Consider the following 16,869-nt stretch of genomic DNA (forward strand, 5'->3'; position numbering starts at 1 on the left):
ATTCGTTTTGGCTTATCTTTTTTGTTGGACTCGTCCGCTCTGCTCATACTGAACCCTAACCCACGGGTTCACAAACCTCTCCTCGTCAGCCCATGTAGCGACAGGACAACAATGAGAACAACCAAGCTGAAGTGTTGCTAAGGGAGCCCGGTTGTCATCTTGGTTTATGAGCTAAGCAGAGGGAACGTATGGCTGGGGAAACATCTGGTTCAGTTGATGAGAAAGCGCACTTTGCCATAATGCCGTAAGGTACCTCAATATAACCCGCTGATGCCAGTTCCCATGACCGTTGAAAGCCATCATCCAAGTACCATGAAGCCGACGCCTTTAAACAAGATGCATTTATATCAAAACTCCAAACTCCCCTGCCCCCGGCTGACCGTCAAGCACTAGTCTCGTGAGACCAGTCTGTTTTAAGACGACTCGAACATTCATATTGCCGACCCCGTTTTGCCGGATGATGCATGCTTTGCAAGAACTGATCACCTTCTTTGACTCAGTCTCATTGCAGTGTTTGGGCTGGAAATAGCTGCGGACCAGCAAAGCCTTTCGCTACAACCCCCTGGATATCAATGTTTTTGAGAGGGTCAGGATGTGGACTCCACATCTTGAGCAGGATGTACCGCGCGCTCACCGGCGGGTCGAACTTGATGGTACACTTGTTCTTGTCCTTCTCAATGTAGAATTGGGCCAGCGGAGACATAAGCGCTCCGCCAACGGCTCGTACCGCCTCTTGCGTGGCCACCTGCGAGGCTTCTCGAGCTCGTTCAAGTTCCGGGGTTGCCGTGTCGTATTCGTTACGCCAACTAGCAGAGTGTCGCGCACGAGTAAGATCAGTCCAGTCCAAACCGCTGGGGTTCCATGGGTCTCTTCCGTCATCACTACTGTCGCTTTCAAAAGGCAAAGCACCAATCCTGTTGGGCGTTCGCCTACGACGCAAATGATTTTCGTCTCCTTCGCTGTCATCATCACTGCATTCGGTCGTAACATTGAACGGTTGGGATGCGGCCGAAAACTCGGGAGGTAGCGCGGCTGCTGCTTGATCTTCATCATCGTCATCATCATCATCTATAGTGTTGATCAGATCTGATATGTAATCGCGTCGATATCTCGAGGGGTAGATCCGTCCATCATCGTCGTGTCGGACCGAGTAGATTGTTGGAGTGTCGCGTGATGTCCGTGGTCGTGGATTCGCTGGTTGCTCATACTGAATTTGATATTGCGCTGTACGTTTCAACAGGTCATCATGTTCCATCGAAACAAACACCATGCCCTCTCGGACCCTAGAGACCGGTCAGCAAGGCGATCGAAAGATATCCAAAACAGGACAACACATACGGCTGAGAGTAATGTGAACCAGGTGCTTTGATGACCAACTCTTTCAAGCTGAAGACAGTACCACCGTGATGTCGTAGTATGATGTTGCAGCGATTAGTCCTTGTGCAATAAACCGAAGCGTCGTCTTTCAGGATGTTCTCCGCCACATAGGCCCGTCCATCCCTGAACAAGCCACCATCACAGCTGACGATCTCCAAAAGAAGCGGACCTGGTTCCACCTGGCCGTATTTTCCATACAGAATATTTTTGTAACTTGGCGATACCTTGTCAGAATCCAGCTTCCGTCGCTTTGCGCGGCGAAAGTTTTCTAGTTCTTCCATATCCTCAGGAGGAGTGTTCCTACCGAAGAGCGAAGGCTGTGAAGAGCTGGACGAGTCTTGAAGCTCGCCGGGCGTCACGTAGCTGCGCTCCCTGGCAGGGTTCATGTAAGTTCGGTGCCTCTCTATTGCCCGGTCAAAGGGCGAATAACGGGAAGGGCGGCCGTTCTGGCCTCCAGGCGCCGACATGCCGGGTCGCAGCCTTGAGCCAAGCGAACGAAGGGACGGAAGTAAGGGTGGTGTAGGGGTCGAAGAAGTTGAACTTGGAATGGCAGGCGGCAAAAAGCTGCTAGAGGGTTGAGAATCCTGGTTGAATCGCCGGCGAAGAGACCGGTCAGAGCCGGAGGACATCCTGGACCGAGCGAGCACCCTGGAGGCAGCCTGTTCAAGAGCTAGGTTGCGACTGATGCGGTTGTGAAATCTCTCTAGAGCCTCAAATCGTTCTCGGGATATCGCTGTGGGAGATCTCGGCGAGAGGGCATCGGGTTGGGCGTTGTTTTGGTGAGATTCCGAATCCCAGGGCGACCTTAGAGGTCGACTGTCGGACTAGGGTACAAGAGAAGGATGAGTGTTAGTACTAAGGTGTAGTAATCGCAGGTAACAAGACACCAGAAAATGTGTCCCTGCAGCGAGGTGGTCTGGGTGTGAATCAGAAGCTTACAGCTTCGAACTGGGCTCATACGCCATATGTCGAGGCACCAGTGCGTGTCGAAGGCGCAGAGAAGCGGCAGGTTTGATAACGCGGCGATATGTTAGGTTTGGATGGGGGCCGTGGAAGCGCATTTCAGAAAGGGCAACTTACCATAAAGCTTGAGGGCACAAAGACCAGGGGGGCGCAGGCGGGGGGGTAAAAGGAAGAATAGAACCCGGCTGGGACAAGACAGACCAGCCTCCGAAAGATAGAAGTAGCACAGTAGCGCTTGAAAAAAGGAGATGGTTCAAGTAAACAAAAATGTGCAGAAAAAGAAGGCGAAAGTCAAGGGTCAAATGTCAAATGTCAAAATGATCAAGGAGGAAAGAGTGTTGAAAGTGGAAAGGATTGTAGAGTGGCCGATCATCTTGTAGTGTACACACTAGACCCGGCCGTTGCACGGGACACCCTGAGACGAGAGGAGGAGTCAACCACGGGCGGGTGGGCAGCTGGGCGAGCCAACACCATCCATATCCATATCCACCGAGAACCTAGGTATTCTGGCAGGGTAATAGGTACCTTGTCCTCCACTGACGTTGTGAGAGTGTAATTGTTAGCATATACTTGATGAGGCGCCATAGTGACCATGATGTGCAAGTACCACTTTAACTGGCGTCATGTGTCGGCATCGGAATCTACGATACGTACGTTCACTGAGTGTAACCCCAAGTCCCCGTCCAAACCACAAAGTGCATTCCGTTCCCTTCTTCTTCTTTTCGTTTCAAAGTTACCTTGGTTGTTGGATTTCAAGCTTGATAACGGGTGGCGTTTGTAGGATCTATTGGATCCTTAGCGAAATCATTCCAAAAGATCCAAGAAGCGCGAGTGTTTGCCGTTGTCCGATCTTACGTATTACTCAGTTTGTTGATGGAAATAGTCAAGTAAAACCGCCGAAATGCACAGGCCTCTTCCGCCTACTTTTGCACCACGCGTCTCAACCTCAACACCAACCACCATCCTCAACTTGAGATCGAACGGCCAATAGTCCGGTATGCGCACTGATATCACTGGTCTCGACTAAAAACTCTGTACCCAATTCTAACTACTCTACCGTCAGGATCTAGAAAAGTCAACTCTTCGCCAAATTTCCAAGTTTAATTCTCGGTCCAGGAACCGAATCATTCGCTTGCCCGCGTTCATTCACCTCTCACCTCAACCTCACCACCCACAACCACAAGCCCAAATATCACTTGGCAAACATTACTTTAAGGGGTCGTTTTTGCTCCTCATCACAACAACCAAACTGCCACCCTTGGAGTCGTTGCCCATCATGACTACCACAACCACCCAGGCCACCGAGACCAACGGATCTGGTCAAGAGGCTTCCCATTCGGCTGCTGGCATCAGTGCAGGCAAGTGCTTAACCCTCCTTATGTCTGGAGATAGGTTACGAAACTAACCCCCTCAACAGATGAGATCGCCCTCTATGACCGGCAAATTCGACTCTGGGGCATGAAAGCCCAAGAAAAGATCCGCTCCGCCAACATCCTTCTCATCACCATGAAAGCCCTCGCCAACGAGATCGCCAAGAACCTCGTCCTGGCAGGCATCGGCTCCCTAACCATCAACGACCACGCCGTCGTCTCCGAAGCCGATCTGGGCGCGCAATTCTTCCTGTCCGCCGAGGACGGCCACCTCGGCCAGAACCGCGCCGTTGCCGCCAGCGCCTCCCTCCAGCGTCTCAACCCGCGCGTCAAAGTCATTGTCGACACGGACGACATCCGGACCAAGCACTCGTCCTTCTACTCGTCGTTCGACGTCATCATCGCCACCGACCTCGACGCCGACACCCTCAACGTCATCAACACTGCCACCCGCATCCACGGCCGCAAGTTCTACGCCGCCGGCTCGCACGGTCTCTACGGCTTCCTCTTCGCCGACCTGATCGAGCACGACTTTATCATTGAGCGCCAGCGCTCCAATCTCTCCACCACCTTGGGTCCAGAGACCAAAACCCGCTCCATCGTCTCCGTCGCGCCCAAAGAACCCGACAACAAGGACTCCCACATCGAGCTCGTCACCAAACGCGAACTCTACTCCACCTGGCTCCTCGCCTCCTCCGACGCCTCCCACCTCCCCCAAGACATCCTCTCCTCCCCGCGCCGCAAACGCGCCGTCACCCCTATCCTCAGCTGCCTGCGTGCCCTCTGGCAGTTCACCTCTACGTTCGGCGTCCCGCCCACCGGGCCCGAACTCTTGACCAACCACACCGCTCTCGCGGCCTTTACGCAAATGTGCAGCGACAAACACAAAGCCCTCGGCCTGCCCGCGGAGACATTGCGGGCCGAGTTGTTGCGGTCGTTCTTGCAGAACGTGGGCGCCGAGCTGGCGCCGGTGGCGGCGGTGTTGGGAGGGCAGCTGGCGCAGGACGTGATCAACGTGCTGGGACAGACGCAGCAGCCTATTCAGAACTTTGTGGTGTTTAGTGGGGAGAGCATGGAGGCGAATGTGTATGCGTTACATCCCCGCGAGGGAGAGCTGGGCAGGGGACTGTTGCCGGTGACGATGGGGGTCATTGATGCTGCGGCGGAGGTGTTGGAGAAGGAAGGACAGACGACGGATTTGATGGGGTTGGGTGGACAGCATCTTGGGGGCCAGCAGCAGCAGCAGCCCTCGTCACAGATGGAGGGTGTCGAGCAACAGCAACAGCAGCAGCAGCAGCAGCAAGCTAATGGTGTATCAACTGAACAATCCACAGGCGCTGGACAGCAGCAAGAGCAGCAAGGTTCTGGTGCCGGTAACGCCTGACTTTCTCTTCAGTTATCAAGTTGATTAGGTATTCACATTACTGGCTTACTTCCCCTTTTTTTGTGGCTTGGCGTGGATCCGATCTGGGGTGTGCTAGGGTATCTAGAACGATGCGATGCAGGGCGTTCGTGTGGTAAATTGTAATTCAATGGCTTGCGGACAGACGAGAGAATACGTGTATGATGAATGTAGCAACAACTTTTAGACAGACAGACTCATGTTTTCTGTGGATGAAGGGTCACATATCTGGCTGGTCAGGATGACTAGCTAGACTGGCGAAAATATGAACTTGGGTGTTAAGATGAAACCACTCTGCTTTATTCCTGCTGAAAGTAACGTGTGGCAATATTCACTCATGAGAACGTCATGGCAGTTACAGGAGTTCTGTGAGAGAGGGTGTGTGCAAGATCACCGCAATGTCATGTAGAGAATCAAACCAGATGTCACGTCCAAAGCACACATGATGATGATGCTGACTTGCACAAATCGCCAGTGTAATCCATTTATATTCAATGTATGAATGTATCTCAAAGCAACTAATTCTCAAATTTGTATTCCCTGGTTCTTGATCAAAACCTCAATAATGCTTTTATGCTGCCGAACTCCTGTCTTGAAGCAACCGAAAAAGAAAAAAACCAGAACCAAAACCAAAAGGTCAATCAAAGACAACAACTCCATCCTATCCAGCGCAATGTTGGTGGTATATACGCTCCCCACGGTTATTCCCTTCTTTCCTCCCTCCGCTCTTCTCTTTTGTTATGCGTGAAGCAATGCAAACTAAAAAATGCAATCTGGTATGTCGTAGTTTTGGTATTTGGTATATCCAGATGCCCTTTGTCATGGCTCTTTTGGCCTATGACTTTATTCTGATGAAGATTCTTGCTCTTCTTTCCATCTCCAAGATGGATTTTGTATGGTGTAACCAACCAACCAACCACACCAAACCATCTTTGATTCCCACTTCCCTCTGTCTCTTCCTCTCCCGAACTTCATCACTAAATCAATCCCCTCCTTTGCTCCTCATTCCCAAGCTCAACCAACTCCATCTCCCCCTTCGAATTCTCTTTGAACTCCAGCCGCGGTCCGCCCCTGTTCCTAAGCCGATAGCTGCTGTGGGCGGGTTGGCGCGGCTGTTCGTTCTCCTTCTTGATTCTAACCCTTTTAGGGCTGGGGCTTCCTTCTTCCTGTTTGATCTTCACTGCGGCTCTCTTCCTTTTAGCCGGGGTCTTGGATGGGGTTTTAGCTGGGCTGTTCTTTGCGGCTGTCGGGCTCTTGCGCTTGGCGGCTGTTGGGCTCTTAGCGGTAACAGGGCTGCTAATAGGGGCGACTGTTAATGTATCCATTATGATACCCTCCTGTTGCGACCTTTGCTGCGGCTTCCGCCGCCGAGAAGGCGACTGTGGCCGCAGCTGTGGCAGCTCCGTCGACGCCGAGGATGCATCTTCGCCCACTGACGCTGGTGCTGCGTCCCGTTTCGATACAAACTTCACTCTCTTGGGACCATTACCGCTTCCTGAGTCCTCAGATGTGGATGCTCTCTTTCTCTTAGTGGAGCTGGAGCTAATGCTGGCCTCTGTTGCTGGGGTGAGAGCAGGACTAGGGGCCGCGATTTCAATTCCTTCTTTGACGACGTCAGGGCCCTTATCGTCATTGTCGCCGTTGTTATCACTGGCACTGCTACTGGAAGTGGCACTTTGGGATCTGTTCCGATAAAACTTCTTCATGGCAGACGCGGAAATGACCAACAGGGACCTGTCGGCAGTCCTTACGACTCGAACGGGCTTGGTAGACGCTTGGGAGTCGGTGGTAGAATTTTGAGGGATGTCGGCCGCATGAGGATCGAGGGCCCCTTGCGGGATAGGAGATGCTGGGAGAAGAGCGGGCCCCTGAAAAACAATAGCAGATTTTGAAGCAGCCGGCGGAGGAGTGGGTCCTTGTGGCGCAATGGGCGACGGGGCAGGCGCCTGAAAAATAACAGGCGGCGGGAAAACAACGGGCATCTTGCTGACAGCCCTCGACAAAGACGAGCCAGCACGAGCACCGGCGGAGGACGGCTTAGCGACGGCAGGGACCTCTTTCTAGGAGGCTTCCTCGGTGGTGCTTGAGGTTGTTGCCGGTGCTAATGCCGACCCGTCTCCGTTGGTGGTGTTGTTTGTGGCCCCGTTGACGCCATTGGTAGTGGCGGCACCTTTGGATGAGGTAGGGCGGCTGCTGTTGGCCCCGGGGCCCTTCTTGAGGTTGTTATGGGTCCATCCCCGGATGTGAGTCGGTCCATGCCTAGGGGGCGGCTCAACCGGGGTGTAGTCCTTGATGGCCTCGCGGTAGTCGAACTGAACTGTTCGTAGCTCTTGGCCGTTGGCGGTGTAGCCGAGACGGTGAGGAGGCGTTGGGGCAGGCTCGAGTTTTCGGTATTTGTTAGAAGCGGCAGAGGCCCCGGAGGGAGGAGGTGGTCCAGACGGCGCCGAAGAACTTCCGGGACGCGAACGTCCGGGCGGTGGGCTGCCGGCGGTGGGCATCATCGATTGACCAGGCATCGGTGCCAGCGAGTGCGGTGGAGGTGCCGGCTGGAGCATAGGAGGTGCATGACCCGGGCCGGGCGTAGGCGAAGGAGAAGCCGCGGGGATATGTACGGGGCCTTGCATGGGACCTGGCGCCGGCGCAAGAGGGATCGGGCCGTTTTGGTAGGGTTGGGGCGGCATCGGATAATGATGCATCTGCATCTGGGACGGATGCGGTTCGACGTGGCCGGGTGGAGGTTGAAGGGACATGCCCTGTAGATGATGCACAGCTGCTTGCATAGGTACTGGTGACTCTTGCGCCGAGTAACCATTGTGAAAGGGCCTGTTAGGCGCCGGAGGATAAAACGCACCGCTATTCGATACCACCATGCTAGGATGGGCCGAAGGCGGGAGAACCGGGCTGACCTGTCCATCAGGACCAGGTGTTCCGTGCATGGGTCGCAAAGCTGGAAGTCCTTTAGACGAAGCCGTGTTGGAAAAGGGCGTTCGGCCAGTGGCAGGACCCTGCATGGAGTAGTCCTGATATTGTCCAGGATGTGATTCAGGAGGCGGAGGATACGCAGAAGGGTTAAGCGCCGTCCTCAGAAAATCATTGGGCCTTGATCCGTCGTTGGGGTGAGGCTCTTGATGGGCATAGACACCATATCCTTCTGGCCGAGGATATTCCACATGGTGATAATGCTGCGGTCTTTCGAAATCGTTATTTCGAGGCACACCGTTGTGCTGTGATTGTGGTGGCAGGAGTGACGGGTCGATCGGGGTACTCTCCTGATGAGCCTCCGAATAAGTGCGCGGTGGGCCGGACTGCATCCCCTGGTGGTGGTAAGGGTGCATTAGGTACCGCTGCTCTTGAGATTCTCTCTCGGCGACATCAGCAAGGTAGGACAAGCTGGTAGTATCAGCAAAGCCCGTGACTTGCGTCTCCTGAGTAGGGAGTTGAGCAGGTGGCTGCTGGGCGGGCGGTTGTGGGGCCGGCACAGGTGTCGAGTTGTCCATAAGTGCATCTCTGATAGCATCGAATGGCTTGGAGGCCTGCGAGCGGGATGCCGCCGCCGTCCGTTCGGCCTCGTCGTCAGCTGCAGCGGCTTGAAGGGCTCCTTGGACAAAGTCATCAAAGACCGTCGTGTTGACCGGCGAGGGAACGCGCGCGGGCGTGACTGATTGCGAGATCTGGGACTCGATGTCTTGGTCGGGATCGAGACCCCTCAACTCAAGCTCTTGCCTTCTCTTCTGTTCGCGCTCCTCCTTGCTCGGTGCAAGTTCCTTTTCGGGAATGCCTTCCTGTTCGCAAAACTTACGCAAAGCATTCATCAGATCAAACTTTTTTCCTTGAGCATCCAGCCTGGCTGCCTTGATGGTCCGCGAGGCATGAACTTGTTGTCCCCTTGGGTCGACCAAGACCACAGGCTTCCAGCCAGAAACATGAGGCATGGGGGGCTGATCGACGTTGGTGGACGACGACAGAGGAATGCCCATCTTGGGATGGAGGCCGTACTGTTTGACAATCTCGTCGTCCAATTCGCCCTCAAGCTGGGTAGAATCCCAGTTTGACACGCGGCGATCGACATAAAAGTAGTTGGAGTTAGGTGTCATGTAAAATCTGCCACGCTTGGCTTTGGTGGCGCCCTTGACGGGATCGTTGGTCGAGTCGCGGAAGCCGATCTCGTCGTCGTCGAATTCGAAAATGGGCGGTACCATGATCCGGTTGTTGTGAAACTCGGCACGCTTGTCTTTGCGCTGGATTAGGCGTACCCCGTACTCATCCGGTTCCTCAGCACCCTTGGGAAGAGGGGGATCCAGCAAACTGGGTTCGAACCTTCCGCCCTTGGACGGGGAGAAGGGAACTGGTGATGGAGCTTTTGAGCCGGGTTCCGGTGTGTTGCTTTTGCTTCCCGGAATAGTATCGGTGCCACCGAGAAGGCTGGATGTGTGGGCCTTGACCATCTTGGGGTTGGGTTCGCTCGCCAACTGGCCATCGGCCTTGCGCTTGGGTGAGAGCTGGGAGTGGACCTGATAGGCTTCGGTCATGAGCTCACTGAGCTTCTTGCCCGAGCATGGCAGTTCGTCGCCCTCCTCGTCGCGTTCGGCAAACCTGCCCTGTTCATCCATTTGCTTTTGTGAAATGTCCTTGTAGGTGTAATCTGTGCAAGGGGCAGGGGGCAGCTGTGTAACACTGTCAGTTTGTAGACACAAGAACAAAGGGGTAGCAAGATAGCTTACATCCAAGGGAAGTTTGTTATCGTGAAGAAACTCTAACCTCTCGACCTCGGCCAGCATTGAGGTGTACCATTCCTCACATAGTTCGGCCGTGAGTTGCTAAGAGGTGGATGTGGATTAGTGTCAAGCACTTTGGGAAGCGGTTGCAAAGTGAAGAAGGGGACGATCCGTGCTTACCGTTGTTGACCTGATAGTAGCTTCACGTTGCCCTTCGAAGACGTTCAGGGCCATGGCTTTCTCAAACTCCAGACGACGAGCGCTGGTGGCGATGGTATCGTCACGGCGCTGGTTAAGGAAGGCCATGACTTCCTGGTACTCGGGCGCTTCCTCGACCATCTTGGGGTTTTCCATGAGAGCCTTTTTCTCACGGGAGCCAATTTCGTCAAGCACGGGCTTGGCCAAGCGGGCGAGTTGGCTGTAAGCCGAACGAAGTTCCATGTTGCGCTCGTAGGCGGCCTGGGCCCTGGTATACTGGTATGCCCGTTGACGACGGCCACGACCCGTGCCCGGCTTGGTCATGGCAGTTGAGGATTTGGCTACTGTGATCTTGGGGCCAGCCTTTGCAACTCGGCCCTTGCCTCTGGCACGACCACCTCGGCCCCTCCCGCGAGTGCCGCCTCTTGTGGCAGCTGGCTTGGGGATGAGGGCTGATGGGGCGGCAATATCGGCAGGCGCCTGCTGGACATGGTTGGAAGGGGTATCATTGGAGGAGAAAAAGGAAGAAGGGGTCATTGTGTTGGTGATGGGCTCATTCTGCGAGTCTGGGGTAGATTGACTGGTGTCTACCAGCTGCTGAGAGCTGCTGGCGTCGTCCATGATTCCATGGACTGGGGAGGCGGGCCAAGAAGGTAAGAAGAAAGTGAGCTGGTTAGTAGTGGTGTTGATGCTGGTAATTGTGTGCTGAAAAGCGCGGCAACAAACAATCCGGACGATGGACGGCCACTACAAGAGGGAAGAGAAGAGGCCGATGTATGGAATCTGTGATTGCTGGTTTTGTTTGGCGTGTGTATAAGAGGTTGTGGTGTTGTGGTGAGTTCCGGATGCTGGCCTCACTTTTCTGTAAGTAGGTAGCCCGGTACAGATCCTTTCTCCTTATACGCCCCGCGGGTATGTTGGTTGCTAGGTAGGGGTGCGAGCCGTGCTGCCAAGAAGACTGTGAGGTCGAGATAGACGCCCAGAAGAGGCCTCAACAGCATAGATGTAGAAAAGAAATACCAGAGGGTAGATTGCTGATGTCGAAGAAAAGAGAGGGCTGTCCAAGAGGCAGCAAGAGGTGCAGGGTGAGGGAAGAGTCGAGGTTGAGAAGTATGCGGTTCCGTGGTGGTGCTGCCGCTGGTGGAAAGGGTGAATAATGTTCACTACCTATGTAGAAGTACCCTGTCCAATTTTCGGGTCTGCAGGTTCGCAGGACAGCGGCAGTGAAGGGACGGAGTGAACAGACACTGGACGTCCTACCTAAGGTATTGTGTCAGACCTTGACAATAGAAGAGAATAGAATAACTGTCAGTCACCAACACACAGTCGGGTCCGTCGTCAACCTGAGTGAGGATGGGATGAGATGGAAGGACTGGCTTCCTTTGGTTGAGGTGGTGTTGCACATTGGATACTCTCCAATGCTGGATGCTAGGTGAATACAGTACAGTAAGGAAGGTATGGATCCGTGCCTCACAGACCACACACACACACACACACACAACACCTCACAAGAACGAGGCCCGGGCAATAATCGTCTCGCTGGCCGGGCCTCCCATAGGTGTTTTTAGCCATTCAGCAGAGGGCAAATGGACCACTGGCGCTGCAGAGCTTCACTTGCAGGGCTGGCCGGTGCACTAACGGACCTTGGACGCCCTGAGCACAGACCGGCTGCGTCCACGGCCTGGGATCCACCAAGGCCTACCCGGCGTGTTCAGCCAATCACAACCTTCCGTCTCCTGCCCAAAATGGAACTGGTCCCAGCGAGTCCAAGAAAAGTCTCCAACCTGGTCGCCATGTCAAGGTGAAGGCTTTTCTACACTAGGTCGGGTACCATACACCACACTACAGACGACACCAATGTCAATATGTAGGTAGAGGTGTCCATGGCGCAACACAATAGCAGTGACGACTGGGCATACGGTCAATAAGAAGTTTGATAGTTGAATAGACCCGTAGTCCCCCTTCATTTTCGTGTTGACCAGTAATGCACTTCCATTGAGCGCAATGATTAATCACCGCCTCGTGGTTTCAAATCTTTGCAAGTTTTAGTGACCCTGACGAGGAGGACCCACAGCTGGAATTTAACGTTGCCAAGACTCCGTCCTCACACGCCCGGTTCGTCGTGCATTTCGGAACCAGCACTTGTCGCGAGCATGGACCACACTTTGCCAGGTGTCCAGTCTCCCGCGTGCTTGAAGCATTGCAAATAAACCGTAGTTGGTGTGTTGGCCTTTACCTAGTCGAACCACGGTTGGCTCGGTAGACAATGCTATTTCCAACCTGATCGGCCTTTTCCGTGTAATTTTGTCCCTGTCTGGTGCTGTTCAGGGGGGTGACGAGGGGATCTTGATCAAGATCTGATCTAATGTCTCAGGGCATCGTTGATAGCATCACCTTTCAGAATCCAGAGAGGATAGCGGATGCCCATCAACAAGAACCTAAGCTAGATAGTCGAACAGCGAGGAAGCGGACATCAAGGAACATACACATGACCAGCTTGCCGTGATTACAAGATGATGGTCGGAGCCGACAAATTGATGAACCCCCCTCTAAGAATTTTGCTGGGCTTCATCGATACTAGTCTAGGCTCACCGTGTTTACCTCATGCTGCTCATACCTTGAAATTCACCCTCAATGCAACATGTCATCGTACCATTTGGACCTGCAGTAGGTACCATGCATACCGTATCTAGCGCACTTTTGGGACTGGTGCACTACGAAGCTTATTGCCTGTTGCTTTACTTCCGCTGCAGTAAATGCTGATTTTTTTATACTTATCACGGCATCACCGAAGGCTTCAGAGCTGCATTGTTTTCATACATCAACATCCTCAGTTCCGGCTCGTCACATTTCCAGCTTGTCAATAGGTGGTATCAAGCTCGCAGCTTCCCGTCCCCAAGGTAGACAGCGAGGACCGGGCAGCTGACATGGGAGCCTCATATCATGCCAAACCATCTTCAAAATAACCAGAGTCACACTCAGGCGAGAAGGCGGAACGCTTCAATATAATGGAAAGGGGTTCGAATGAGGCTGGTCATTTAGGGCAAGGGCAGGAAGGTTGATCTCCCAGGCTTGATAACTGAGATGCCCACCGCATGCTGTGCATATTGACTTTTCTTCGCCTCCGTGCTCGTCCCAACTACCTAGCTCCCGTCCCTCGTTCCATAGGAACATAAGAGGTGAATGTTCTAGACTTCCATGTCAATCATGGATGATTCCCGATATCAGAAACTCTTGCGACTATTCCACCATACAGTAATGTCGCGGCGGCAACGGCACACACAAGGTTCATAAAGCAAAACACCACGGGCGAGGTACAGGCATGGAACCGTTCGTTGTTGTCGCCCCCGTACCTCTCACGTGGGGCCAAGCGCAACCCGCCAGGTCCCGTCCCGGAGCCGCCTGCTAGGGTTCACCTGTGGGCTTTCTCTCAGTGGATAGAAATGGTGGGGCACAGGACTGGACACAGCGGGGCCCATGCACGGCACTCCATGATCTGGTTCCTGCCGGATGGAACCGAACACAAAAGCGGAAACAACCTACCATAGGTGGGAGACGTACGTAGAGGTAATTTTCAGCACTCACAGCGCGCCCTGACACAGGCTCTCTTCAGTGGCACTCCCCCGTCCACCTCAGCCAGGCAATCTCACCCATGCCGGGCCAATCTCCGTCCATCCGGACCCTGAATTTTTCAATCCCGCATTCCCGCCGCGACCACCCCCCCGGCCCTCCGTGCCCCCCGAACGCCCGAACCCCCGGAACCCGCTTTTTTTTTCTTCTTGCAGCTGGGGTTACTCCAGATTGCAGAGCAGAGACGGACTGGTCACCGCATCCACGCACTTGGTTGGCATACACAGTATCGTAGAAGGGTACTGTAAAGAACAAGGCTGCTGTGCCCCAACAAGACAACATGGGAAAGAAGGGTGGTGGTCGTCTTCTCCAGGCCGCAAAGGCTGCGAAACAAGGTGGTGGTGGTGGTGGTGGTGGTGGCGGTCCACCGGCAAAGAAGCAGAAAAAGAGCCACGGCTCGTCCGCTCACGGCCACGGCCACGGCCCCGCGCAACACCAAAAACCGAAGCAACAATCCACAAAGCCCTCCCGCTCCGCCTCCGCAACCTCCGCAGCCCCGCCCCCGCTCCCCTCTTCTTCTTCCTCGACGTCCAGCTCCACGAACAAGAAGCAACACAAGCAAAAGCAGCATTCCGATCCAACAATACCCTTCAGCCCCGACGAAAACATCCTCCTTGTCGGCGATGGCGACCTTAGCTTCGCCGCCTCCTTGGTCGAGCACCACCGCTGCACCAACCTGACCGCCTCCATCTACGAAAAGGACCTCGACGAGCTATCCGCGAAATACCCCCACGTGCGCGCCAACGTCGACAAGATCCTCGCCGTGCCCGGCTGCAAGGTTCTCTACAACGTCGACGCGCGGCGCATGGCGCCCTTCGCCCACAAGGCCAAGACCAAAGACAAGCAGGCGGGCCGGGTCGAGCAGGTCGGCACCATGGACCGCATCATCTTCAACTTCCCGCACGTCGGCGGCAAGTCCACCGACGTCAACCGCCAGGTGCGCTACAACCAGGAGCTGCTGGTCGACTTCTTCAAGCGCTCCTTGCTCTCGCTGGCCCCCGGCGGTTCGGTGATCGTCACCCTGTTCGAGGGCGAGCCCTACACGCTGTGGAACATTAGGGATCTGGCAAGGCACTCGGACCTGGCTGTCGAGAAGAGCTTCAAGTTCCAGGCGAGGGCGTATCCGGGCTATCACCATGCTAGGACGCTCGGGGTCGTCAGGAACAAGAAGGGGGAGGCGGCCGAGGGTGCTTGGAAGGGCGAGGAGAGGCCGGCGAGGAGTTATGTCTTTGTCAGGAAGGATGATGTGCCGAAGCCGCCCGCTCCGGGCATGGGGAAGAAGAGGAAGGCCGAAGAGTCGGATGATGAGGATGAAGAGGAGGTTGGTGATGATTGGGGTAGCGGAGAGGATGATTTTGAGGAGGAGTTGGATGACGACGCTGAAAGCGAGCAGGATGATGCTGGAGATGCTGCTGACGATAATGAGTGACCGGATCACCAGTTCACTCGCGGAGTGAGGCGCGCACGCCGTACACAGCCCTGGAGTTTATGACGGAATGGATGTGGTTGAGACCCATACGCTGTTATAACCAGCAAGGATGCCGAGCCCCTGATCGGGAACGGGTCACGTTCAAGTTCAGACGTCATCGAGATAGCCGCTCTATGGCGTAGCTCGGTACTACCGTCATTCCAAGGATAGGATATGGTTTACGAGCTATGTGGTTTAGGGGGCGATTTGGCAGGGGCCTTCAGACGCTTATGAGAAACCGTCCTCCTGCCAGTCCGCGAGATACACTACATGAGCCAGATACTTCGCCTGCTCGATGTAGACTGGCAATTATCGAATGTTACGCGGAAAGTATAACGGTGGGTGAAGCATGGTTCAGATCAACCTGCTCAGGCAAGTTCTCCTGATAACCAATCCGTCAACAGCTTTTTGTCATACGGGACAACAGCTTTATATCCAACGATCACTCCTGGTGGGACTCCGCAACAAATGTGGGCCTATTTCATCCTTGGAAGGAGTCAGGATCGTGCTGCTTGACACACGTAGATATCAATGGTTGTTATTTTTGGCGGCAGTGTGATGCCCCGATTGTTTACCTACCGGTCCTGTCATCTGTACTGTTGCCGATTATGAGCCATCTGAGTCACCCTGAGATTGCTTTATTGCCATCCCCTGGAGATAGTGAAAGGAAGTTGTTGACAATAAGACCTGATTGCTTCGTTTCAGACTCCGCCATAAGTTCAGGTTTTGTTATTGATGTTGAGCAGCGATATCGACGTGAGTTTTTCATCGATAAGATGGTGTGGCATTTCATTGAAGAGCTTCGTAATTCTCGCCAAGTCACATTTTCATCCTTACAGTGGACATCGTGGGCCTCGGTTGAGCGACTTTAGAATTCAATTGATGCTGAGAGATGGCATTGTTTTTTTCCCAGGACCAGCATCACCAAGGAGCGGCATCGGTTCACTCTTCAACCCTCTTATGGTCTACGACCAACCCATCCAAGAGCTGTATTCGTCCAGACGAGCCTGAAATCTACCAACACTTCTTCTAAGTTATCGGATAATGTCTGCGGTCGAGTCTGGCGAGTCTTCTCGTCACTCAAAGCGATCATCACCCATTCAATGTGTTTTGAGCTACCTAGCTATCTACTCACTAGTACTCACCCCATTCCGAAGAACACATCTACATCCAGCCATCGTCTTCATCACCATGGCCAGGAACAAGCTGCTGGTGTGTAGACAATGCTCTATTACCCCTTCCTATTCAGGAGATTTCCGCACTTGGCGACTGACGTTGTAAGAGTCATCACAGCTGAGCGATATTGTAAACCTATTTCTCACCACTGCTGCGCTAAAGATTTTTATTTCACGATCCCAGTCTCATCCTCCGAGACATATAGCTACACTATTCGTCGAGGAATTGGGCTGGGATGATACTCTCACTCACACAAGACTTCCACAGGCAGTATCCCAGAAAAATTCTCATCCCATTCGCACACTCCCGGACCGGCGATCCTTACTCAAGACGCTAGCGATGTGTGTTTTACTTCTCATATAGAATTCTCTTTTCTTCGTTCGTGTGTCCGCTCCCTGTCTCATCTCTCCATTTGTTACTTTGCAAAGAAGATGGGTGTTGGCCGTACCACAGACCTACCTTGGTGTTGATACTACAATACAAGCGTGAATACTGTGGGATGTCAAGAACCATTATCCTTGAGCACAAATAAAAGGAGGATGAAGTCGGACCAAGTTCAATTGTCCACTG

At 53.8% G+C, this 16,869-nt stretch overlaps 4 protein-coding genes across 4 annotated transcripts; 2 read left to right on the forward strand and 2 right to left on the reverse strand.

The window, feature by feature from the left end:
- Positions 1-186: 186 nt before the first annotated feature.
- B0T23DRAFT_127408 (uncharacterized protein) lies at positions 187-2,325 on the reverse strand. The gene is made up of 2 exons (XM_062832132.1): positions 1,339-2,325; positions 187-1,283 (listed from the first exon to the last, which is right to left on the reverse strand). The coding sequence occupies exons 1-2, from the start codon at positions 2,004-2,006 to the stop codon at positions 503-505; spliced, it is 1,449 nt and encodes a 482-aa protein (XP_062694573.1). The 5' UTR covers positions 2,007-2,325; the 3' UTR covers positions 187-502.
- Positions 2,326-3,465: 1,140 nt separating this feature from the next.
- B0T23DRAFT_127470 (uncharacterized protein) lies at positions 3,466-5,236 on the forward strand. Its single transcript, XM_062832134.1, has 2 exons — positions 3,466-3,698; positions 3,758-5,236. Exons 1-2 carry the CDS (start codon positions 3,617-3,619, stop codon positions 5,092-5,094), a joined length of 1,419 nt encoding a protein of 472 aa, XP_062694574.1. The 5' UTR covers positions 3,466-3,616; the 3' UTR covers positions 5,095-5,236.
- Positions 5,237-6,089: 853 nt separating this feature from the next.
- Positions 6,090-10,646, reverse strand: B0T23DRAFT_403918 (uncharacterized protein; the record flags this gene model as incomplete). Its single annotated transcript, XM_062838824.1, has 4 exons — positions 6,090-7,107; positions 7,225-9,776; positions 9,834-9,929; positions 10,008-10,646. The coding sequence occupies 4 exons, from the start codon at positions 10,644-10,646 to the stop codon at positions 6,090-6,092; spliced, it is 4,305 nt and encodes a 1,434-aa protein (XP_062694575.1).
- Positions 10,647-13,702: 3,056 nt separating this feature from the next.
- On the forward strand, positions 13,703-15,198 carry B0T23DRAFT_127487 (uncharacterized protein). Its single transcript, XM_062832135.1, has one exon. The coding sequence runs from the start codon at positions 13,936-13,938 to the stop codon at positions 15,082-15,084; it is 1,149 nt and encodes a 382-aa protein (XP_062694576.1). The 5' UTR covers positions 13,703-13,935; the 3' UTR covers positions 15,085-15,198.
- The last annotated feature ends 1,671 nt before the right edge of the window (positions 15,199-16,869 follow it).

This window comes from Neurospora hispaniola (assembly GCF_033458365.1).
Source record: "Neurospora hispaniola strain FGSC 10403 chromosome Unknown B0T23scaffold_3, whole genome shotgun sequence".
Lineage (NCBI taxonomy): Eukaryota > Fungi > Ascomycota > Sordariomycetes > Sordariales > Sordariaceae > Neurospora > Neurospora hispaniola.